Here is a 27071-nt window from a genome sequence, read left to right on the forward strand (position 1 = left end):
GAGATATAAAGGCTAGGGAAGGGCTAAGGGACCCCCATACTCCAATGAGAAGGGCAGTTAGGAACTATTCCTGGGACAAGGAACATTTCCACCAAAAGGATTAAAGGGGAGAACAGCTAGATGACACAATGAATAAAACATAAACTCTGAAATTAGGAGGACCTCAGTTCAAATCCCTCCTCATTCACTAGTTGTGTGACTTTAAGTAACATCCCCCCCCCAAAAAAAAAAAGGATTAAAAGGTACTGGACAGAAATTCAAATTGTAGACAAATTCAGCTTATGAGAAAGAATTACATGTTTTCCATGGGTGGCCCAGCGTGTCAGACTATGTAAGAAGCTCCTTATTTCAGCTGCTTCAAAGTATAATTCTTCTATGTGTGATAATAATAATTTTTCCCCTTCTGCTAATGTATTTTTCTCATAATGTCTAAAGTGCTTTATTGTCAATAATCTCCATTCCTGACACTTAAGTATTAGGTGTATACATATATAAACATACACATATACTATTTATATATAGTATATATATGGTATTTATATACTATATGCTTATATACTATCTACATATACATACATACATATATATCTTGGGGTGGGTATATATATATATATATATATATGTTGTGTATGTATGTTTATATATTGTTTTTTAATAAAGCAATGTGACATAATGAATAATGACCTGTCAATCACTAAGACTCATTCAAATTCTCTTTCAGACACCTACTAACTGTGTAACTTTAGGTTGTCATTTAAGCTTTCTAGAACTCGGTTTCCTCATCTGTAAGAATGAGAGGTTGGACTTGATGACTTCAAGATCCCTTTCAGCTTTTTAATTATGATCCAATGAGTTATTGTGAATATCTCTCAAAACATTTCTCTATCATTACTACTTGTATAATCAATCAACATTTTTTAAAAATCAAGCATAATAGTGAATTTCACTAGATTCTACAATGAAAAGTAAGTTTTCATGGTCTGCTTCACTTTAAGGCAAGAGTTGTTAACATGTGATGCACCCCTTTGACAATTGAGTAAAGCCTATTCAATATATTTCAGAATAGTGTTTTTAAAAGCAAAGTTAAAATATACAAAGGTGCATAGGAAATTCATATTAAAATATAGTTATTATTTTTTTAATTTCTAGCCCCCATGAAATGTCCTTACGGATTCTATGGTCCTCAGGCTAAAAATCTATGCCTTAAGCAAATTTTGTGAATGAAAACTGTCCCAATTTTAAATTCTTGGCCTTCAGCTGACATTCATTTTTAGTGTCTGGAGTTGTGGCTTAAAAACCACAGACATTCATCTCCTCTATTCCCTGTCTTTCCCAGATACAGGTGAAATGTGGCAAAGCTACAGGGTAAAAAAAGGCCTGGAACTTTCACAGTTTCCAAACTGACTTCAGGTACCCTCTGTCCTGGTGTCAAGTAGTAATAACCTGTGGTGAAAGGAGACTCTTCTACTCCTTTATTTTCAGTGGGTAGGTTATAGTTTGACTAGCTCTGGCATTTCTCCCGATTCCTACATTTGAGTTAGTTTTAGTTTTAGGGCATATCTACCATATGATAAGGCTAACCATTCTTATTTATTCTCTTCTAGGCATACAGATTACTATTGAAAAGAGGAAAAGTGATGAAGGCTTTTATAAACTAACATCTAAGTTGAGGGTTCTGAAGCCTAACCAGCCAATTCTACCCAATAATCTGACAGTTTGGTGCATGACTCTGTTTCCTGTCCCTGGAAATGAAGTGTGGAATATCTCATCCAGAAAAATAGTTTTTTCCTTCAGTGAGTTACCTACTAACAAGACCAATCAATATTTTCTCCCCATCCAAAACATGTCTCTTTGGGGCTGTCGGGTTACACATGATGCTTAGAATAGGTCATCATGCATAATTCATCTTTCATAAAATTCAATTTGACTTCAGTTCAACACAAATATTTACTGGCAAGTATAATTCTGTAAAGAATTACTCCAAATTGGAAGGTTTCCATGCAGAAAGGGATATAGTACTTGCAGCTGAACCCCATGGAATAACCCATGAGGTTTCCATTATTCTGTAATTGATGCTCACTCTAGAATTGTCATGGTAATCTATCTATGCTCTCTCTACTTATGTCTATCTGTTTCTCTCTCTTTCCCTTACACATCCTCATTTGGGAAACTTTGATACTACTAGATTTCCTGAACCAGATGTCATCCAAGATGGCTTCTTGTTCTAAATCTATGATATTGTAACTTCAATGCATGGAAATCTCATTATATATATATATATATATGATCTGCGTGTCCATATTGGTTGTTTAATAGGTGCAATTTATGGATGCCATGGATAGATATGATCTGAAACATGGTTCATCTCTAGACAGGAGTAGAACCAAAAGCAGTGAGTTCCTTAACCACCAACACAATAGCTGGGGAAAAAGAGGAACCCCTGGGAGGCTGAATACGCTTTCCTCCAATCTCCAATAGGAATATTGGACTAGAATTAGGTTTGTCTTTTCCCTCCAAATATCTCTGTTCTAATATTATGAGTTTGAGTTCAGAGGGACAGCTCTGCCCTTGGTTGTTCTAAAGAAAGAAGGAAACCATTAGCTTATGTTTGTCATCTCATTCCAAGCTGATTACATAAAAGATATTTTGTGCACATGTGTAACCAGTGTATTTATCCAAACAAAATAGCAAACAGAAATTTCAGAAGTTCTGCACCTTAGTATTCTATACCAGGAATTCATATGTAACCCCATTACCAAATCCCATTGATATGAGATTCTCTCCTTCCTAGTGTTACATATAGAAAAAATGAAGAAGTTCTTCTTCTGGGAGTTTGATATCTCAGCTTATTCCAAGAGATAGTGTTCAATCTCACTCAAAAAAAAAACCTATTCTAGTGATTTCTAGAGAGGCAAGCTGAAAATTTAGGACAATTTGAGGAGTCAGCTTCCCCTACATGAATTCAATTTCACTTTCGACATCTCTCCCAAAGATCATTTGGATCCAAGTTCTCCCTAAAATATTTTGGAATCCACTCAGCAATAATCATACAGCGATGGTCCCATTGCCCATGGAGAAATATTGAGAGGGGACAGAAGAGTCTCTTTGAAAAAGAGTTTACATACTGCCAGTCATTTTTCCCAAATCACATTTTGTCTTCTAAACAATCCCAACCACATGGGCATGAGAATATTTCTGTCCCAAATTCATATATATCTCCTTTCTTTCTTTCTTCTTTTAAATTATCCAACAAACATTTATTTTGTGCCTACTGTACACAAGGCACTGTGGTAAGCACTGCAGGAGATAAAGATATTTGAGACATGGTCCCTCACTACAATCAGCTTATACTTTGGTTGAGAAGATAAACATAAACAGATAAGTCAATTAAAACAAAACACAAAGAAGTCAAATAAAGCTTCAGACAATAAAGGTTATTACAAAATGTGACATTGTAAACATATTCTTCAGTATTTGCAACAGCAGAGAAAATACCCAGGACTTGATTGAAGACTTAATTACTTAAAATATTCCCAAATATTTCTTACCCTCAAAGAGCTTACATCCTAATTGGGGAAAACAACATATAAAAAGGAACTAGAAAGCAAGTGGTGGGGTACTCAGGGTGGAGTTTGTTGGTTAAAAGATTGAAAATAAATGCAAATATATTTGTTTTTATTATTGTACATTGTGTGAATACTCCATAAATCCACCCTATATCATGGCATCTACTTTTTCCACTTATATATCTGCTGTCAGTAGCACAGACACAACATGGTAAGAAGACTGTCACAGAGCTACTATTTATTATTTAACCAAACATTAAATATATATTGGGCAACTAAGTGGTATAGTGGAGAGAGAATCAGACTTGGAGTCAGAAGGATTCATCTTCTTAAGTTCAAATCTGACCTCATAGATTTTTCTAGCTATGTGAACCTGGGCAAGTCACTTAAACCTATTTGCCTCAATTTCCTCATCTAGAAAACAAACTGAAGTCAAGAGCAAGCCATACAGTATTTTTGCCAAGCAAATCCAAATGAGGTCACAAAGAAGAATACAACTGAAAAATTGAATAACAATCTATTGTTATAAATATTATGTATAGCTTTTTATATATGTTATTACATATATTATACATTCATGTATTTAATTAATTCTGTGACATACCATGAAATGTGAGTGTATTTAAATCACTTTTTTCATTTCTAGCAATGTAGGGAGATCAATTTTTCAGTGATCTCTTTATACTCATTTTTCTTGGTAAGACCAAAGAGCAGTGTTTACATTATAGTTAATAAGAAATTGAAAGTCTGAGTGATCAACAGCAAAACAAAAAACCCAAAAATACAAATAATAATAACAAAGCATTGTTAAGGTGTGATGGGTATCAATAAACATTATGCAAATTTTTAAAAACACATTTTACTTAAAAAATAAATACACAAATCAACAAACCTCAAAAGGAAAGTTGTCCAGATCTTAGCAATAACTTTAAGACCATTGTAATGCTGCAAAGGTCCATGATTTTCTTTCCTTGTTTTTTTCTTTTTTTCTTTTTTTGTCATTTTTTTTTCAGCTAAGGAGTACAGCGGACAAAGTATTGAATTTGGATTCAAGAAGACCTGAATTCAAAATCTGCTTCAGAATCTTATTAGCTTTTATCAGTCTCAATTTCCTTTCATTAATACTTAATAATAGTACACACCTTGCAGGATTTGTTCTGAGGTTCAAATGAAATTATATATATGTAGAACACTGTAAGCCTTAAAAGAAAAATAAAACCTAGCTATTATATTTAAGTCAACATTTATTAAACATATACTATATTCCAGGCATGATTGATGATGATGATGATGGTGGTGGTGGTGGTGGTCATGATAATTGGTGTAGGTACCTCCCTCAGCTAATGTGAGGAGCAGAAGATCAATTAGAAAATTGTACAAAATTCCTAATTGACTACAATGGTTTCTGAATCATTTCCCTCCTGTTGTCTCAGACAGTTAATTCAAGCCCTTTCCCAATTTCTTGTCATGAGAAAGAAACTCCCTCTATTTGAGCCTCATACAACCTAGTTATCAACAGGTGACTCCAAGAACTTCTCCACCACACTTATATAAAATTAGGAGTACCCCCTCTCAAATGTAGCACTGATTACCTGTTCTCTAACAACTTATTTTTAGGGTATTATATATAGTTATCTTGCTTAAATCTCAACTTTGAGCATGTCCTCTCCCAGCAAAACCTCTCCCCCTCTCGCTGGTTGAGTTTCCTGAACCAATATCTATATTGTCTATATTACAGAATCTGTGTGTGTGTGTGTGTATGTTTGTATTTGTGTGGGGATGGGCTGAATATATAGGTTGGGGGGAGGAGGAGATGGGTGGGGGGTTTTTTGTCTGCTTGATGCTCTACATAATAATAACGTTCTCATTAGTACCAATTTTCATATCCAGGTCTTTTCTTTAACCTGAGCCATGAGGCCAAAGAAGGTAACTGAATTTCTTGTCTCAAACCTGCTAAGAGTGCAGCAGCCCACAGTGGACCAGTTCCAAACCTAATCAATATCAGAATTTTGACTTGCGCTATCTCCAATTCAGATCAGATTATCTTTTCTTAGGCATCTGGTCCCACTTCCTGTTCCCAATAGCTTATCATATAATGTGGGACTCAGTGTGAATACTTGATCATCTTAGCCTACTCTAGTTCAGAATTGTCAGAGTTCAAGCCCCCAGGATTAGGGGAGGTAAACTTTTAAACTTTACACACACCAGTTAAACTTTACAAAGCATTTTGCATATATAATCTCATTTGATATATACAATGGCCTATGAAAAGGTAATAATAATTCACATTTATACTAAGCTTTAAGGTTCATAAAACTTACTACATCCCTGTGAGATAATTATTGCAAATATCATTATGCCTATTCGACAGATGAGGAAACTGGGGTTCAGGAAAGTTAATAACTTCCACAAGTCTTAGAGCTAGTAATTGCCAGAGCCATGATCAGACCTAAGTCTTCTAACTTATAGTCCAATGCTCTTTTTCACTGTTTTCTAGAAATACTTTATTTACACAGTGGTAAGAAATATGAATGCTTTTCTTGCTGTTTTCATTGCAGGTTATACGAATACTCCAAAAGATCCATCTAATATCACATCTACCACCTCCATCATTGAACCTTCTCTCAGCAGCACAGGCAGGGCAGGTAAGCATGCTTATTCAACATTTTTATTGAAGAGAAAGAGTTAGGGACAGCTAACTGATCTAGTGGTAGGAGGGACCTCAAAACTATGTAGTCCTCAAGATATTAGGAAATATCAAAACTATCTTAGTCTTCAAGATATTAGGAAATATATTTATTATATAAAGAAAAAAATGTGTGTGGAGTCAGACTGGTCTAACCTTTTGCTCACAATCCTCATAAATTTTAGCTAGTTACCAACTTTCTAGCATCAGTTTTATTGTCCAGCATAATCCAATCTAATTGACTCCAATAGAGCAGCTAGATGGTACAGATCACAGACTGCTGGACCTGAAGTCAGAAAGACCTGACTTCCAATCCAGCCTCAGACACTTCAAGCTTGGTGAGTCTGAGCAAATAACTTACTCGTTCCCTTTTGGATGTATACCTTTGAGATGCCTACAGAACATCTAGCTAAAGATATCCAATTTGCAGTTGTTGATATGGAAAGGAAATTCAGGAGAAAGTTTAACACTGGATATATAACACCAAGAATCATTTGCATAAACATGATCATTGAAATAATAGAAGCTGATACATGATTAAGAGAGAAGATACAAAAAGAGAAAAGAGTATGTCAAAAGAAAATGAAAAAACACACACAGAAATTAAGGAACATTGATGTTTAAGGTCTAGTTATGTATGATTTTTAACCAAAAGGATTGATAATGCATAGTCAGGAAGTGAATAAGGAAAAATCAATGTGATAAAAGGGCCCATGTTGCTCTTTTTAAAATTTTTTTCTCAATAGTATTTTATTTTTCCAACTATATGTAAAGATAATTTTAATATTCATTTTTGTAAGACTTTGTGTTCCAAATTTTCTCTCCTTCCCCTTTTTCCTCTCCTCTCCACAAAATAGTAAGCAATCTGATATAGGTTATCCATGTACAATGCCTTTAAACATTTTCATATTTGTCATGTTGTACAAGAAAAATTAGAACAAAAGGTGAGAAAGCAAGAGAAAGAAAAAGCAAACAAACAAAGCAAAAAAGGTGAAAATACTATTCTTCGATCCATGTTCAGTCTCCATAGTTCTCTCTTTGGGTACAAATGGCATTTTCCATCCCAAGTCTATTGGAATTGTCTTAGATCACCACATTGCTGGGAAGAGCTAAGTCTATCATAGCTGATCATCACACAATCTTGCTGATGCTATATACAATGTTCTCCTAGCTATGCTCATTTCACTCAGTATCAGTTCATGTAAGTCTTGCTAAAGTAGGTATCAAGCTATTCCTAGAGAGAAGAGGGAAAGGGATGGTGGTGCATAAGGATGAAGGAGAGAAGATCTATACCAATTGTTGTGGGAATTAAGATAATCAATTAGGAAAGTATTCTTGGCATATTGTAATGAAGATCTAGTAGAGTGTAGCTAATATAAATACCTGGATTAAATTGTCTTACTTATGTGACTTTGGTGGCCTCCAGTAACTTGGAGCCATTAGGTGGCACAGTGGATAAAAGATTTGGGCCTGGAATCAGGAAGACTTATCATTTCTTCAATTTCCCTCATATACATTTCTTTGATCCTCACAGGATTTAGTTTTTAGAGTCCCTTCCCTTTGCTTTTTTGCTGACCAATTACAGTGTTTCATCATCTTTCAGCTTTATTAGTTGCCATTTGACTTTTGATTCATTTGAGGAGCAGCAGGTCTCCCTATATTTAACCTAAACTTGACATTGAAAAAGAGCACCATTACCTTGAGTGTACTATGTAGTTGGTTACAAATTAATAGAGGCTTCAGTGTTTTTATAAATAAAATTAAAAATAAGCATGTCACCTTGTATCCTTGAAAAATGACTTGCTTGTATTTTGGAATGAGAACATTTTAATGTAACTTCTCACTATGTATTTCTATAGCACCTGTAACCATAGCTGCCCAGGTTTCTTGACAAATGTGCCATTCCACTTTATCAGGTCTTTCTGGGGCACAAAATCCATTAGGACAGCAGTGACATTAGCTGGAACATTGTACTTCAAAAAATACACACCACTGACTTCTTTTTAAAAACACTGTAGAAGCAGCCTCATTAATCCCAATTGTCCTAAGATTGATACTGACCTTCAGCCTCCAAGGAAAGGAGATATGCAATGTGAATGCATAATTCCTGCGCCACAGTCTACATTCAAATGTGAGAAGTTACTGACTGTGGTACAAGGGAAGGAATGCTGGATTTGGATCCAGAGGACATTTTGTTTGAAGCTTTGTTATTCACAACCAGAGGGATCTTGTATAAATCATCTCACCAATCTGGGTCTCATTTGCTCCATCTGTAAAAGGAAGAGTCTGAACTAGATGACCTATGAGGTCCTTTCTACCTTTTGTTTTATGAATTGGGATAAATATGTTTCCTAAATGGTTGAAGGGGACATGATTAGTTTAGACCTCTTATGGGGAAAAACTATGGTATAGGGCTTCAAACACAGTGTTAAAGATCTTACAAATTAATTTGAAAGATTAAGTACCTGGATGTTCCTATCTTTTGGGATTTCATGTAAAAGGGAGCACTTCACAAATTCTGAATCAATAAATACTCATGATATATATATCCTTGAATTTAGCTATACAAAATACATAAATGAAAAGAAGAATAAAATTTATTGGCAACAAATCTAATGGGGAAACCGAGGGAGAGGAAAGGGCTATGTATTTAGGAAATGTCAAACCCAATTGTTCCTCCAGCATGAATCATTGCCCTTGATCCCATTTGTTCTCATCTTGTGGAACAGTGGTCTCATCTTGAAGGAAGTCTGGCTGGTAGGTGGAATAGTGGATTGAGTGCTAGATTTGGAGTTAGGGAGACCTGAGTTCAAATTCAGTCTAAAACATTTCCTAGCTGTATGGTCCCAGACAAATAAGATATCTCTGTTTGTCTTCAGTTTCCTCATCTGTATAATGAGGATTATAGTAGCACCTGTCTCCCAGAGTTGTTGTGAAGACCAAAGGAGTTAAGGATTATTAAATGCTTAGCATGATACCATCAGCACAATGTAAATAGCAGATATATTTAAGGAATTCTAAATTTATATTTATGTATATTTTTATTCATGTATATGAATATAAGTATGTATACTTATATTTAACTAACATTTACATTGTATCCATATAAACATACATTCATAGATGTTACATTAAAATAGTACATATTTAATACATACTTAATATAATGCTTACTACAACTATTATTGTACTATAATAACTACTCTACTACCACTACTACTACTAATGTTGCTGCTGCATTTACTACTACTACTACTACTACTACTACTACTACTACTACTACTACTACTACTACTATACCACAACAATAACTATTACTATCACCATCATATTACTGCTGCTGCTGCTACTGCTGCTGCTACTACTACTATCACAACACAACAACAATCACTACTATGCAATAACTACTACTGCTATTGTACCTTCTGCTACTGCTACTACTCCTACTTGGTGGCTCTGGAAAAGAGAGTGAGACTGAGGCAAAGGCAGCTAAGGCCAGATCTTCTCTCCAGAAGCAAGCAGGGGGATTCAGCAGCCCCTGGGTGTCTGAGCAGTTTTTTTTAGGATCATACTGCTCACCTCCATATATGAGGAAGGGGTTAGAAAAGGTGCCCCCAAAATTATCTGCTTTTATCCAACTCTCACCTGATTATCACAGCAGGCAGGAATCCCACCCTGTGGTTGAAAGACTAAAAAATTATACAAAACCTTCTGTAAAGTTGATTCCACCCACCATCAGTACTTGTAATGTACACACATTTATAGACAACAGAAAAATCCAGTAGACTTGAAAGAAGGGCTCTTATTGCAAAAGAACTCTTTTGTACATCCAAATAGCAATCCTGAGTGAAACAAGACTGGGAAATGAAGGCTAGCTTACTGAAGTAGAAACATTTTTCTGGAGTAGCCACAGTAAAAGAGCAGCACGGTGAAGCTGTAGTAAACAAATATATTTTCCAGAAGAAGTGAATGATACACTCAGGACAATGCAATTGCCGCTTGCAGGAAAATGTCATGCCATCATCATCAGTGCCTCAACCCTGTTGAGGTCAATGAAAAATTTTATGAAGACCTGGAGACCCTTATCATCAATGTACCAAAAAAACAAGCTTATAATGCTGTGTGACTATAATTCTAGGCCCAGATGACCAGACATGGCAGGAAATCCTTGGAAGGAATGGAGTTGGAAACAGCAACAACAGTGATCATTTACTGTTGAAGACTTGTCCATCTCATGACCTTCTAATCACCCACACTGTATTCCAATAAAACTTCATGGCTGCCCCCTTGTAGCAAACATTGGTATTTAATAGACTATGTGATTTTAAGGAAAAGAGACAGACAAGATGTGAGAATAACAAAGGCAATGTTTGGATGGATCATAGACTTATCCTCTTCAAGCTGAATATTCTCATTCCATAAAAATAACAGCCCCAAGGCAAAAAAGATTACTAGAAGAATTAATATCAACAGATTAGAGTGCTTCTCTGAAAAGGAACAATTTGTCACCAACTTGGAGGGTAAGTTGAACTAACATGCAATTGGCAACAATAGAACAGAAAAGGAGTAGGCAGTTCTCAGAAATTTGATGAACAGCACTACATTTGCTTCTCTGGGTCAGAACACTTGCAAACCTCAAGACTGGTTTGATGAAAAAACGGAGAAATTAAGGAGCTGTTAAATAAAAAGCAATTACTCCATAGGGTGTACTAATCAGATAGTTCATCTCTAAGAAGGTAGCATCCAATTTCATCAATAGCAAAGTACAATCAAAATTTAAAGAGATGCAAATTCCGTTTTAAGCTGATAGAAATAATCCAAAGTGTTTTTATATTGCACTGAAGGCTATTTAAGGGCCAAATACCTAAGATACGTCTCAACTATGTAGTGCTGATGATGCCACACTGATTAGTGATAAGGACATGATCCTAGAGATGGGCTGAACACTTCCACAGTGTTCTCAGACCATTATCAATCTATGCTAAAGCTATTGACCATTTGCCTCAAGTTGAAATCAATTATTCCTTAGCTGAAGTTCCAATTGAAGAAGATGTTTTGAATGCTATTAGTCTATTTTTATGTGGTAAAGCATTGGGTGCTGATTCTATTTCAACTGAGACTTACAAGGTGGGGGAATCCATTGCTCATACAAAAACTGACTGAAATTTTCCATGGCAAGAAGAAATTTTGGCCCAGGAGTTCAAGAATGCCTCCATTGTCTATCTTAATAAAGATAAAGTGAATAGATTGTCCTATGACCATCACAAAAGGGTCTCTCTTAGTCATTTTTGGCAAGATTCTTACCCACAGTTATTTTTCCCCTGAGGCAATTGGGGTTAAGTGACTTGCCCAGGATCACACAACCAGGAAGTGTTAAGTGTCTGAGGCCAGATTTGAACTCTGGTCCTCCTGAATTCAAGGCTGGTGCTCTATCCACTATGCCACCTAGCTGCCTCTAGAGGCCTTCTTTTTTTTTTTTTTTTTTTTTTTTTCTCACTGAAATTTTTTTTTATTATATATATATATATATTTTATAATATTATCCCTTGTATTCATTTTTCCAAATTACCCCCCCTCCCTCTATTCCCTCCCCCCGACGACAGGCAATACCATACATTTTACATGTGTTACAATATAGTCTAGGTACAATACATGTGTGCGAATATCATTTTCTTGTTGCACAATAAACATTAGAATCCGAAGGTACATGCAACCTGGGCAGACAGATATTAGTGCTAACAATTTTCATTCCCCTCCCAGTGTTTCTTCTCTGGGTGTAGCTACCTCTGTCCATCATTGATCAACTGGAAGTGAGTTGGATCTTCTTTATGTTGAAGATTTCCACTTCCATCAGAATACATCCTCATACAGTATTGTTGTTGAAGTGTACAGTGATCTTCTGGTTCTGCTCATTTCACTCAGCATCAGTTGATTTAAGTCTCTCCAGGCCTCTCTATATTCCTCCTGCTGGTCATTTCTTACCGAGCAATAATATTCCATAACCTTCATATACCACAATTTACCCAACCATTCTCCAACTGATGGACATCCATTCATCTTCCAGTTTCTAGCTACAACAAAAAGAGCTGCCACAAACATTTTGGCACATATATGTCTCTTTCCGCTCTTTAGTATTTCTTTGGGATAGAGGCCCAGTAGTAGCACTGCTGGGTCAAAGGGTTTGCACAGTTTGATACCTTTTTGGGCATAATTCCAGATTGCTCTCCAGAATGGCTGGATTCTTTCACAACTCCACCAGCAATGTATTAGTGTCCCAATTTCCCCACATCCCCTCCAACATTTGTCATTATTTGTTCCTGTCATCTTAGCCAATCTGACAGGTGTGTAGTGGTATCTCAGAGTGGTCTTAATTTGCATTTCTCTGATCAGTAGTGATTTGGAACACTCTTTCATGTGAGTGGATATAGTTTCAATTTCTTCCTCTGAGAATTGTCTGTTCATATCCTTTGACCATTTATCAATTGGAGAATGGTTCGGCTTCTTATAAATTAGGGTCAGTTCTCTATATATTTTGGAAATGAGACCTTTGTCAGAACCTTTGTTTTTAAAAATATTTTCCCAATTTGTTACTTCCCTTCTAATCTTGTTTGCATTAGTATTATTTGTACAGAAACTTTTTAGTTTGATGTAATCAAAATCTTCTATTTTGTGATCAATAATGATCTCTAGTTCTCCTCTGGTCATAAATTCCTTCCTCCTCCACAAGTCTGAGAGGTAGATTATCCTCTGTTCCTCTAATCTATTTATTATCTCCCTCTTTATGCCTAAATCATGGACCCATTTTGATCTTATCTTGGTATATGGTGTTAAGTGTGGATCCATATCTATAGAGGCCTTCTTAATAGACTGACCCTATACCTGGCAAAAAGTCATCTTTTAAAGTCCGTGTAGCTTTAGAAGGGCCCGAGGAACAGTCAATATGGTGCTTATTGGTCAATAACTCAGGAAAAATGCCAGGAGCAGAACAGAGGTCTGTATGCAATATTTATAGATCTGACCAAAGTCTTTGATTACTGTCAATCATGAGAGCTTATGGAAAATTAAGTCAAAATTTGGTTGCCCAGAGACCTTTATCAATGTAGCTCATCAATTTCATGATGGCATACTTACCTGGGTTCTTGACAATGAGCAATGGTCTTAAGCTTTCCCAATTGCCAATGGAGAGAAACAAGACTGTATGGTTTTTAGCAAGACGTTTTCCATGTTGCCAAGTGCCTTCAATTATGACAAACATGGAATCAAAGTCAGCTAGCAAACTATTGGAAAATTGTTCAACTTGAAAAGGCTAAAGCCAAAATTAAATTGGAGTAAGTGTTGGTGCACGATTTTGTTTGCAGATGAATGTGCACTCAATGCAGCCTCCAAAGCTGAGATGCAACAAAGTATGGGTCAATTTTTTGCTGCTTGTGATAACATTTAACACCAAGAAAACACAGATCCTCCATCAGCCAGCACTACATCATCCATATGTGGAACCATCAATTACAGTAAATGGTGAAGTTTTGAATACTGTGAATAAGTTCTTTTACCTTGACAATGTACTTTCCAAGGATGTCCACATTAATAATGAGATTGTTATACTCATTGTCAGAGCTAGCTCAGTGTTTGGGGAGGCTCCAAAGGGAAGTATAGGAAAGGAGAGCTGTGACTCCCAAACTGAAGATCTACAGAGCTGTTGTGCTAATCTCAATGCTGCATGCTTATGAAACCTGGACAATATACTAGCTCTATGCCAGGTGGTAACTTTAATGACTATTACAGGATTAGCAATACAATATAGAGATTCATAAGTATATTTTATATGTAAAATATAATGTTCAATATAAGTTTATGTGTATGTATACATAGATACATACACACATATGTTCACACACACACATACACACACACACACACACACACACACACACACATATATATATATATATATATATATATATATATATATATATATATATATATATATATCTTTTACTTGAGCCAGATGCCCCTTGTGATTTTTGTGGCATGCAGGCAATTTAATATTTTTTCCTTCACTTTAAAAACTCTATTTCCATTGCTCTCTGCATTTTGACAAATCCTTCCCCCAGAGAGAGATTGAACAAAGGCTAGATGTTTGTAATTTGACATAGCTATGTTCTAAATTATAGTGCATTGGTCCTCTGAGCCCTGAACAGAAGCAAGAGCCTTTGAAGGCAATGACTAACTGTAGTATTTTCCATTTTGTGGTCTTTTGCTCAAAGAACTTTCAAGGATGGAGCTTATTTGCTTTTTGATTCAATAATGGCACTTCTGACTGCAGTCAAATACAAGATTTTAAAATTTCTGTAGCAACTCTTGTGAGTGAGCTTAAAGGTTAAAATCTATATAATTAGCCACTGATTTAATGTAAGTTTCAACCCATAAAAATAATACTGAAGAAATTTTCATGAGTCTCTTCTTGACATCTTAACAACAGGGCATAACTTTTGTACTTTTAGAAATGTTTAATTGGAGTTTTGCTCTGATGATTTCCTTGGGTTTAATGCAGTAAGACCATGTTAGAGAAAATATCTTGTTACAGTGAAGTTCTTTCAAAACTTTAAGAATGTATCATGATATACTAAATTCCCTTTTATAGTAAGGTCAGGAAGCAAATCTTAAAATCATTGAATACATAGCTGAAAGGAACATAAAAATTATCTCATCTTTGTATCCTCTTATACCCTTTGTATACTCTTGAATTTTACAGATGAGCAAACTGACATCTTCAAAGGTTGTGATAAGTGGCTTTGCCCAAATAGACCCATTCCTACAAATGATGTGCATATTCAGTAACTCTCTCTCATTTTTAACTACCATACCCATAGTAGATTGTAAGTATTTTAAAGGCAACGGAAGTGTTTGTAACCTGGTACAGTGCTCCATCCTTGGTCCAACACTTAGCACCATACTCGATGCACAGCAGTCTTCAATATATTCTTGTCAACTGTTGACTAGTCAATATTTAATAAATGTTTACTTTGATGGCAGAAAATGCAGATATAAGAAGTTAATTTATTTTATTTTTGTTTTGTTGGAGCCATTTACTTTCTTCTGTATGATTTGCATGATGCTTTATTATTTATTAATTATTACATGACATTCTCCATTTATTTCTTCAGTATTGATTTTTGTTGTAGCTTTTTTCTTTTTTTTAATTTAATTTTTATTTTATTTTATAATTATAACTTTTTTTTGACAGTACATATGCATGGGTAATTTTTTACAACATTATCCTTTGCACTTACTTCTATTCAGATTTTTTCCCTTCCTCCCCCAACCCCCTCCCCCAGATGTCAGGCAATCTTATACATGTTAAATATATTACAGTATATTCTAGATACAATATATGTGTGTAGAACCGAATTTCTTGTTGCACAGGAAGAATTGGATTCAGAAGGTAAAAATAACAGTTTACACTCATTTCCCAGTGTTCCTTTTCTGGATGTAGCTGATTCTGTCCATCATTAATCAATTGGAATTGGATTAGCTCTTCTGTGTTGAAGATATCCACTTCCATCAGCATACATCCTCGTACAGTATCATTGTTGAAGTGTATAATGATCTTCTGGTTCTGCTTGTTTCACTTAGCATTAGTTGATGTAAGTCTCTCCAAGCCTCTCTGTATTTCTTCTGTTGGTCATTTCTTACAGAACAATAATATTCCATAACATTCATATACCATAGTTTATCCAACCATTCTCCAATTGATGGACATCCATTCATCTTCCAGCTTCTAGCCACTATGAAAAGGGCTGCCACAAACATTTTGGCACATACACGTCCCTTTCCCTTCTTTAGCATTTCCTTGGGATATAAGCCCACTAGTAGTATGGCTGGGTCAAAAGGTATGCACATTTTGATAACTTTTTGGGCATAATTCCAGATTGCTCTCCAGAATGGTTGGATTCTTTCACAACTCCACCAACAATGCATCAGTGTCCCAGTTTTCCCACAGCCCCTCCAACATTCATCGTTATTTGTTCCTGTCATCTTAGCCAATCTGACAGGTGTGTAATGATATCTCAGAGTTGTCTTAATTTGCATTTCTCTGATCAATAGTGATTTGGAACACTCTTTCATATGAGCGGAAATAGTTTTAATTTCATCATCTGAAAATTGTCTGTTCATATCCTTTGACCATTTATCAATTGGAGAATGGCTTGATTTCTTATAAATTAAAGTCAATTCTCTGTATATTTTGGAGATGAGGCCTTTATCAGAACCTTTAACTGTAAAAATGTTTTCCCAATTTGTTACTTCCCTTGATTGCATTAGTTTTGTTTGTGCAGAAACTTTTTAATTTGGTGTAATCAAAATGTTCTATTTTGTGATCAATAATGGTCTCTAGTTCTCCCTTGGACACAAACTCCTTCCTCCTCCACAAGTCTGAGAGGTAAACCATCCCATGTTCCTCCAATTTATTTATGATTTCGTTCTTTATGCCTAAATCTTGGACCCATTTTGATCTAATCTTAGTATGTGGTGTTAAATGTGGGTCCATGCCTAGTTTCTGCCATACTAATTTCCAGTTTTCCCAGCAGTTTTTGTCAAATAATGAATTCTTATCCCCAAAGTTGGGATCTTTGGGTTTGTCAAACACTAGATTGCTATTTTTATTCACTATCTTGCCCTGTGAACCTAACCTATGCCACTGATCAACTAGTCTATTTCTTAGCCAATACCAAATGGTTTTGGTGACTGTTGCTTTGTAATATAGTTCTAGATCAGGTATAGCTAGACCACCTTCATTTAATTTTTTTTTCATTACTTCCCTTGAAATTCTCGACCTTTTGTTGTTCCACATGAATTCTGTTGTTATTTTTTCTAGGTTATTAAAATAGTTTCTTGGAAGTCTGATTGGTATAGCACTAAATAAATAGATTAGTTTAGGGAGTATTGTCATCTTAATTATATTCGCTCGGCCTATCCAAGAGCACTGAATGTCTTTCCAATTATTTAAATCTGCCTTTATTTTTGTGGCGTGTTTTGTAATTTTGCTCATATAATTCCTGACTCTCCTTTGGTAGATATATTCCCAAATATTTTATACTATCGACCGTTATTTTGAATGGAATTTCTCTTTGTATCTCTTGTTGTTGGATTGTGTTGGTAATGTATAAAAATGCTGAGGATTTATGCGGATTTATTTTGTATCCTGCAACTTTGCTAAAATTCTGAATTATTTCTAATAGCTTTTTAGCAGAGTCTTTGGGGTTCTCTAAGTATACCATCATGTCATCTGCGAAAAGTGACAATTTGATTTCTTCATTTCCTACTCTAATTCCTTGGATCTCTTTCTCGGCTCTTATTGCCAAGGCTAGAGTTTCTAGTACTATATTGAATAGTAATGGTGATAGTGGGCAACCTTGTTTCACTCCTGATCTTACAGGGAAAGGTTCTAGTTTATCACCATTACATATGATGTTTACTGAAGGTTTTAAATATATGCTCCTTATTATTTTAAGGAATAGTCCATTTATTCCTATATTCTCAAGCGTTTTTAGTAGGAATGGATGTTGGATTTTATCAAATGCTTTTTCTGCATCTTTTGAGATGATCATATGATTTTTATGGTCAATTATACTAATAGTTTTCCTAATATTAAACCAGCCCTGCATTCCTGGTATAAATCCCACTTGGTCATAGTGTATTATCCTGGGGATGATTTTCTGAAGTCTATTTGCTAATATCTTATTTAAGATTTTGGCATCAATATTCATTAAGGAAATTGGTCTATAGTTTTCTTAGCTTTTTTCTTACAACAGCTTTATTTCTGAATATATCTTCCTTTCCCCCAACCCAGAATTTTAAAAATATTTTAATTGCTTTGTATTATTTATACATATAAAATCCAAACTCTTAGGCCTAACATTCAAAGCTCTCCATAATCTAGCTCCAAACTAATTTTTTCTACTTAACATTTTTCTCCCCTCTATGAATGTTTCTGCTTTAAAGAAATTCTAAATTCACCAGGAGACTAGTAAATTTGTGGTTCTTCCCTCTTCCTCACCTCATCCCCCAAAACTTATTGTTTTTGTCCAGGATATCTTTGCCTATTCTTTCCACTTATCCAGATTCTTTCCAGCCTTTAAAACTGAGATCAAACCTTTATATAAAGGCTTTCATGCCCATGAAAAACACTTATCACAGACTGCCTTGTGACATTACTTACATTGTTGTTTTGTATATTGTTAATTGCATATTAAGGTTTTGGTGACTGTCCTACCTCTCAATGATTTTTTTTTCCTCCTCTGAAGTCACTATCTGAATCTCTCATTTGACTAGGTTATAACATCTTGAGAGTTAGGACCATATGGTTGTTTGTGTTCTAGCATAGCAGTATGCACATTATTTTGTAACTTAATATATGTTGTATGTCCAGAAAGGAGGGAAAGAGGTAGAAGGAAATCTTGCCATATTTTATTATTGACTGGATATAGTTAACATGCAAAAACAAAACAAAACACAAACCACAAGTCTCAAACTAAATCAAAATAATTAGAGTAGGATAAAGTTAAAAATTGAATGAACGTGTTTATAAACTTGCCAGCATATAGTAACGAGTCTGTCAAAAGGCAAAGAAAAAAACAGGAGAAAAAGATTAACTCTGGTAATTTAGTTCTAACCTATAGCTCGTTCAATGTTTATCTTCAAATTAATGTTTAATTAATTGGGATTTTTTTTTTACTTTGACTTAACAAATTTGTGAGTATTAAAAAAAATTACTATAGTTTTGTTGCTGATTATAAAAGAAATAAAAAGATAACTTTGGTAAGCTTTTGAACTCATTTATACCAAAGACAAATGATTGAAAGTCTTTGCTACCTTTGCACTGTTTACTCAGACTTAACCCTTTCCTGGAGGCTTTTAGTGAAACTGAAATCATAATGATAAAATAGGTGTTTTATCAAAATTAATTTGAAATATGTTGATTTGAAGAAAAGTTACCATTAATCAATAGTTCCTGTGACCATTTTCATAAATATTTTTATAGTGAGGGGAAAAAGCAATGAGGAGCTATAATTATTTTTGTCTTTTGAATAACTTTTAAAAATCTCAGTAATACTATCCATGATTTTTACCAGTCTTTTAGAATCTCTCTCCTTTTAAATTATCTTAAAAATTACTGATATTTTAAAAATTATGTTACTGAGGGGTTTTTTGTTGTTGTTTGTACTCGATTTGGTCAAGCTACTCTTCCAATAGACTATTTTCCATGTAAATGATAAGAGCATACAAGATTCCTTAATGGATGTAACCATAGTGATAACTTTAATTTGATTGTTGATATCCAGTGAAACAATAAAAAAAGAAAAATTATGCTCTCTACCACTGTTATTTGCTGTCATGAAGGATAAAGGGCCTCTATATAACAGTATGCTAGCTGTTTCAAACTTAAGAATAGCATAAAACATCTTCAGTGGGATCCAGAATCTCTCTCTCTTTTTTAAAGGGCCTAACAACTTACACAGGTACAATCTTTTGGATACAGATGGCTGTACAGATGTCCCATTGTGTGGTTGTTTTATTTTATAGGGAGAATTGGAAGGCTAACTAATTTGCCTAGAATCCCTCACCAGTATATGTCAAAGTGTAATTTTTACCCAAAAATAATAACCTATGTACAAATCTATAAATAAATATTCCTTCCTTAGATAGCTCTTACATATTAATAAAATACTATGTTTCAAGTATAGAGACATTACTATAATGAATAAAATATAGATTCATTAAATATCATTTAATATATATTAACTTTTTATCATTACTTTCTCAATGAATATTACAACTATTGTAATAAGAATCAACAATCATTTTCTTCCCCCTTAAAAAGAGAATTTTATATTCATAAGATCACAAATTTAGAGCTTAAAGGAAGCTTTTTTTTACATTTCACTTGCATACCAAAAATTGAGTGGATGCCCATCAGTTGGAAAATTACTGAACAAATGAATGTTATGGAATATTATTGTTCTATAAGAAATTATGAGTAGACTGATTTCAGAAAATCCTGAAAAGATTTACATGAATGGATGACAATTTCAAGAGATTTGTGATGGAACGTGCTATCTGTATCCAGAGAGAACTATGTAGACAAAATATGGATCAAAGGATAGTATCCAATCCTCTCATTTTACATATGAAGAAAACAGGTTTTGAATAAATTGAGTAATTTGCCCAAGCTTACACAGTTAACATTCAAAAAGAATGAGAGCTACTGATCTGGAGGTAGGACTTTAAAGAGTGAGAAGATTGAAAGTGATGCTGTGTCATTTTCTTATTGATCATATTTACAATTAATTGATTTTGTCCTGTAACTTCCCAAAGTCATGGTTGTTTGTCTCTTAATTTAGTTTACAATGCAGCTCTTATAATAGATTAAGTTTAGAAACTCAGTTCTCTTCTTAATGACTGCTCTGTTCTTATCTTAAGGAGGCCTTCTAACTTTGGGGAAGTTTGCCATAAAAGAATGGGGTCTATTCTTCAAGGATGTCTGGTTTGTTATCTAAAGAAGTCTGAATCACTATCTTTTTTTAAGGTTTTAATAACTTTTATGTTTCAAATTTTTCTCCCTTTCTCCCTCTATTCCCTCTCTCCAAGACAGTAAGCCATCCAATATAAATTAAATACATTCAATTCTTTTTAATGTATTTCCATATTTGTCATGCTGCACAAGAAAAATCACATCCAAAAGGAAAAAATGAGAAAAAACAAGCAAACAATAACCAAAAAAATGAAATACTGTGCTTTGATCCACATTTTGTCTTCATAGTTCTCTCTTTGGATACAGATGGCACTTTCTATGACAAATCTATTAGAATTGTTTTGGATCACTTTATTTTTTTGGTCTTTTATTTTTTTATTAATTTTATAATTATAACATTTTTTGACAGTACATATGCATAGGTAATTTTTTAAAAACATTTTTAAAGGATCACTTTATTATTGAACAGATCTATATCCATCAGTTGATCATCACATAATTGTACTACTACTGTGTATTCCTTGGTTCTGCTCACTTCACTCAGCATCATTTTACATCAGTCTCTCCAAACTTTTCTGAAATCAGCCTGATCATCATTTCGTATAGAACAATAATATTCTATTACATTAATTCACCATAATTTATTCAGCCATTCCCCAACTGATGGGCATCCATTCAATTTCCAGCTCCTTGTCACTATAAAAAAGGGCTGCTACAAATTGCATTTATGGGTTCCTTTTATGATCTCTTTAGAATATAGACCCAATAGAGACCCTTATGTATCAACAGATATGCACAGTTTTATATTAACTCTTTGGGGAATAGTTCCAAATTGTTCTCCAGGATGGTTCAATCATTTCACAATGCCACCAACAATGCATTAGTGTCTCTGGCTCACTATCTCACAAGTAGACTTAAAAATGAACACTTCTTAGTCAAAGGAGGGGGATTGTTGCCAGTTACCATTCCCAACTTCCAATCATCATATTGTTTCCGACACCTCAGCTACATAGCCAATTGTGGTGTCTTCAACCCCTGACAGCAACTATACTGTTTTGATTTTTGTTCTGTATTCTCCAAAGTCTATAAGATGAAAGCTGTCTTTTTGATCAGTGTCTTTGCCAGAAACTGAGGAAAAAAAATCAGTGATCTTTTTAATGGCAGGTAGCATACTCCTGTTAATAAAGTGATGTATTTTGTAATGAAAAGTGTAATCTGCATCCAGAAAGAGAATTATGGAGACTGAAGGCAGATCAAAGCAAAGTATTTTCACTTTTTGTGGTTTGTTTGTTTGCTTGCTTGCTTTCCCCTCTTCTCATATTGTACGTGAATGTTAAAACTATTCTTGCATGTATTTTTAAATTGTTTAAATTTTAAAAATAAAATACCATCAAAAATTTAATGATGTTATGCTTGGAGAATTGTGCCTCAGTTCACCTTTTTGTTAAATTTCACGCATGACAAAAGAATTGAGTGAATACCACAGACAAAAATCATAGAGGATAAGAAGACAAAAAGGTTATAATTTGTACCAGTGAAATCTGTATTATGAGATTGCAGATATACTGAAGTGATGAAATAGAAGAAATTCAAGCAGGTATAATCCATAGGATTTTTATTTTTATTAAGAGCTTTAGTATCTCATTGGAAATTGAATATTCTACTTTCTCTTTGAGGCTCTCTAAGAGAGCTTCCTTCTAGGATTATTAATTTTACAGTATGAAATGATAGTTCAACCCTCTTTTAAATTTAATATGGTAATTGATTGACTCCTGATCACAGGTAGCAGCATCTGAATTCAAACCAAGGTTTTCTGACTTAGCCTAGGACTCATTCCATAAAACCATGTTGCCTAATTAAGCTGCTTGATGATAATAACAGAATTGCAAGATTTCACTAAATATTTATTGATTCTTAATTTCCCAGTGACTAGATTATTCCTTAATCCTAAATAAAGTTCTTTGGAAGTTAGAATAACTCTTTAAGGCAGTAAGAACAATGTTAAATTCAGTTTTCTTTAATACAGTTCACAAAAAAAAAAAAAATAGACCAATCATCCCATTTTGGCCTGTGAGAAATGATTATTTCTCTAATATGTTTAACAAGTAATTATTGTATTGAGACCAAAGATTTTCTTCTTTTCTACCTTCCTCATCTAGAAAACCAATCAATGTGGAAAATGTCTAAGTTTAGGCTATTAGATACATTCTAGCTCATTTTGTTTGCTTAGATAGTTCTGAGAAAATGCAGATCCTTTCTTTTGTCAAACTGCAATCATGAAAATTGATGTCTTTGACCAAATTTGGGTTGACTAAATGTTCTCCAAGACCCTTGTTGTAATACAGCCCACCCTCTCATTGTAATATTCATTTTCTCATTAATTGTTAACCAGTCAGAGTCCATTGCTACACAAATGAAAGCCTACTCTTCTAAGGGCATATAAGCTATTAGTCCTTTGCCATGAGAGGTCTTTGATCTAAGACAGATACAGCCAAATGGCCATCTTTTTCTTAATAATCTGCTAGCCTTATTAACAAAATGATCGAATTACCCCAAAATTATGTCTCTTGAATTTTAAAATGCCACAGTTTAAATGAATGAATGAAACAGCAATACTTTTTTTTGGATAACTCATAAAACTTTGTAAAGCAGGGTAGAGCAGATAAAAATATGAAATGCTCTGTAAGGCTTAATGAGCTGTATAAATTTGGGATAAGGACTGGATCTGTGGGGGTTTTTTTGGAATAGGAAACACCCAGTAAGAAAACTACTTCTAAGAATATCAGCACATTTTCTGCAACTTAAGGTTTTTTAGGGGGACTTCCTTGAGAGCAGGGGATTGATTGTGTGTCTTTGTGTCTTTGACACTTAGCACAGGAGTATTATACATGTGTGTATATTCATATTCATACATATATGTGTGTATATATAGTGAATATATACATATGTGTATATATATGTAGGTGTGTATGTGTGTGTCACGTATTAAGTGCCTACTACCAAACTGGTGCATAGGGGGTATTTCGATGCTTTTGACTAACCGACTCAGGGGTTTCCTAGAACATTGAGAAGGTCAGGGATTTGCTTATAGTTACACTGCCAGTGTGTATCAGAAGTGAGACTTGAAGCCAGGTTTTCCTAGTTTCTTGGCCATCTCTCTATCTACCATTTCATGCTGATTCTCTATAAATTGGAAATTCAAAAATATTGGTTTACCCCAAGATAAGGAAACTGTGGTGTAGTCCTCTTAAATTCTATTACTTGCTTCAATTTCAGTTAAATATTAAATAGTAGCTCATTCTTTTTTTGTTGTTAGATAATCAGGGTTAAGTGACTTAGTCAAGATCACACATCTAGGAAGTGCCTAAGGCTGGATTTGAACTCACATTCTTCTGACTTCACACCTAACACTCTATCCATTGTGCCAATTAGTAGTCCTGCTGGATTCAATCTGATTGGATTAGATTGGGCAAGAAAATTTATGAAATAAAGCTGGTGACTAACTCAAATTCATGAGGACAGTGAATATCAGGATATTTGCCTCCAAGTATAACACTCTTGCCTTTATATGATAAATATAAAAAGATATTTTCTAATATTTTTAAGACTACATAGTTTTGAAGTTCCTTCTACCACCAGATCTGATTTTATGACTAGCCTGTATATACAGAACCATTCTGGTAGGGCCTTAGGGAACTAGAGAGGTGACATAGATGGGTGTATGAAAGGCCATCCTTAGTTACCCAAGGTATAGCCTTAGAATCCATGTCCAAAAATGGGTTCAAGTCTTGTGGCTCATACTAGCTATATGACTATGAAGAAATCATTTAATTTTTCAGTGTCACCTGGAAACTCTAAGATAACAAATTTCAGGTATTAAATAATAAAACAATAGCTAATATTTATATAGCACTTACTATGTGCTAAACACTCTATTAAGCCCTTTACAAATGTTTGATCCTCACAACAACTAGGAAATAGGTACTATTATTAATCCCATTTTACAGATAAGATAGACAGAGTTTAAGTGACTTGCCCAGAGTTATAGTTACTAAGTAAAACCAGATTTGCAGTCTGATCTTCTTGGATTCCAAGCCCAGAAGTCAATTCACTAGGCACTTTGCTGCTGATGTGTTTTATTTAGAATGGTAATGCAGTCCAAAACAGATCCAGATTGCCTCTCCTCCATTTTTTGTTTTTTTTTTTCTTTTTGAAGCAAGTTTCCACTCTAGAAAAATAATCCATAAGAAAGACTATTTAACACTGAGGCATATCCAAGCATATCTCACATAAAGTTAAGCCAAGCAATATCATTTCACCGTAACATTGCTAATATATGATAAACCAATACCAACCTCTAATGAGGGTAGCCTTCGGTAAATCCCAGAGACAAGCTCAATCAAACTGATCAGTGTTAGTCTGTTTTTTCCACTTCAATTATTGAAAATCACAGAGGGAATGGTGTAATTTATCTATAAACAGCTGACCAGTTAGAGGATATCCATTAGCTATAATACCTGTATTCATAGCAGAGTTGTTGGTTCTTTATAAATCCTTTTGGACCACAAAGAAAAAGAGAGCAAATAAAAAGATAATGATATTTTGGAGCTTTTCCATTTTAGCCCAATTTCTTCAAAATCAGAGTCACCTTCACTTTGGTTTAATGAATTGATTGTACAAACATAGGAATGAGGGGGTATAATTAGACAATAGAACTTTTGGGAAAGGATGGAACTTGGAAATTTTAGTAGACTCTGATGTCAAGATAAGCTGTGTCTTGTCGATTAAGAAAATTCACTTTAATTTTATTTGCATTAACAGAAGTTTAGTATCCAGAACAAGGGAAATTCTTTGCCCACTGAACTTTGCCCTACATAAGAATATATCTAAAGTATTCAATTCAATTTAATAGGCACTTAATAATTATAACTAACATTAAGATAGTGCTATAAGGCTTGTGAAGCTCTAATATATGTTATTTCATTTAATCCTTATAATATCCTTGTGAGGTAAATGTCATCATGAATCCCCATTTTACAGATATGTAAATCATAATATCCATATATGAGAAGCTAGTATAGTGATAAGAGAGCAAACCTGAGAATAAGGAAAATCTGAGTTCAAATTCTGTCCTTTGTTCTATCCTCACAAAATTTCAAGGTTACCCAGAAGCAATGAGCCTACAGAAATCCTACTGAGATTCCTTTTATAAGAAAATAATAGAGTGATAGTTATTATCTGAGCACTATAAATTCATATATTATTGTATTATACCATATTATGTTTATTTCAATTGTGTCATGTTTGTTACAGAGAGAGAGAGAAAGAGGGGAGGGAGAGAGAGAAAATTGGGAGAAAAGAAACAGATGGGGAGTCCAAGAAACCTGACTTTCTAATCTTATCTCTGTCCTTAGTTAACTATGTGACTTTAGAAAAAGTATTTGACCTCTCTGGACTTATGATTCTTTTTATGTAAAATGAGGGGATTGGACTAAATAATCTCTCAAAAATCCCTTCCTATCCCCAGTTCACTCACTTGCAAAATGTATATAATACTTTCACTATCTAATTTACAAGGTTGTTCTAAGGAACAACTTTATGCTTCCAATTCTGCCATTCTGAGTCTTGGTTTACTAGTGTCTAGGTGGTGTGATCCTTCAGATAACTGCTTAATCACACTGTCACCCTTAAGCTTTCTCTATGCTAGTTTACAAATCAGGTGAGACATGGAAAAAAAAAAAAGCTATAATCTTCAGAGAAATCCAGCTGTGAACAAGTCATACATCCTTCTGCCCTTAATTTTACTGTCTTGTATTTTAATGTGTGAAGGAGAAAATTGTAGTAATCAAATGTTACTAACAGAAAAACTTCTTTTCCCATTACCTGTATTGTATCTCAGGTTTCTGCCTGCTTCCAACCTGAATCAGATCAGCTGCAGAATCACCAAGGCATTGATCATTGTGAGAAATCCCAGGGGAAATTTAGCCAGCTTAATAAAATGTCTATTGTATGATACAAATGATACCTTTATACCTGACTGTCAGTAATATATAACTTCATTGAGATTGCCTGATAAGGGTAATATTCTATATGTAAATGCAAAAGATTATGAATATCATTTTCTATTCATCATCCTCATCTTAGCATTGCTTCTGACTATTCATTTGTACTGTACCGTCATTCATTCATTGACTCAAAGCAATATCTCTATCTAGAACAGGGCAAAGCTTTTCCCCAGGCTACACAAAGCTTGGAAACCTCACTGTCCTCACTACCAGGTGCCAGAAGA

General features: G+C 34.4%; 1 protein-coding gene across 5 annotated transcripts in view; it reads left to right on the top strand.

Moving 5' to 3' along the window:
* The window catches only part of CD96 (CD96 molecule), a 151777-nt gene that overhangs the window by 87480 nt on the left and 37226 nt on the right, over nucleotides 1-27071 (top strand). For 2 of the 5 annotated variants that reach the window (XM_074301150.1, XM_074301148.1), the window contains exons 8-10: nucleotides 1605-1793; nucleotides 5457-5492; nucleotides 6125-6211. In XM_074301150.1, coding sequence (XP_074157251.1) covers nucleotides 1605-1793; nucleotides 5457-5492; nucleotides 6125-6211 — 312 coding nt within the window. The remainder of the gene's footprint in view (nucleotides 1-1604; nucleotides 1794-5456; nucleotides 5493-6124; nucleotides 6212-27071) is intronic. The other 3 variants (XM_074301152.1, XM_074301149.1, XM_074301153.1) reach the window with 2 other exon arrangements.

The sequence above is a fragment of the Sminthopsis crassicaudata genome, chromosome 3 (genome assembly GCF_048593235.1).
Source record: "Sminthopsis crassicaudata isolate SCR6 chromosome 3, ASM4859323v1, whole genome shotgun sequence".
NCBI classification, from domain to species: Eukaryota; Metazoa; Chordata; class Mammalia; order Dasyuromorphia; family Dasyuridae; genus Sminthopsis; species Sminthopsis crassicaudata.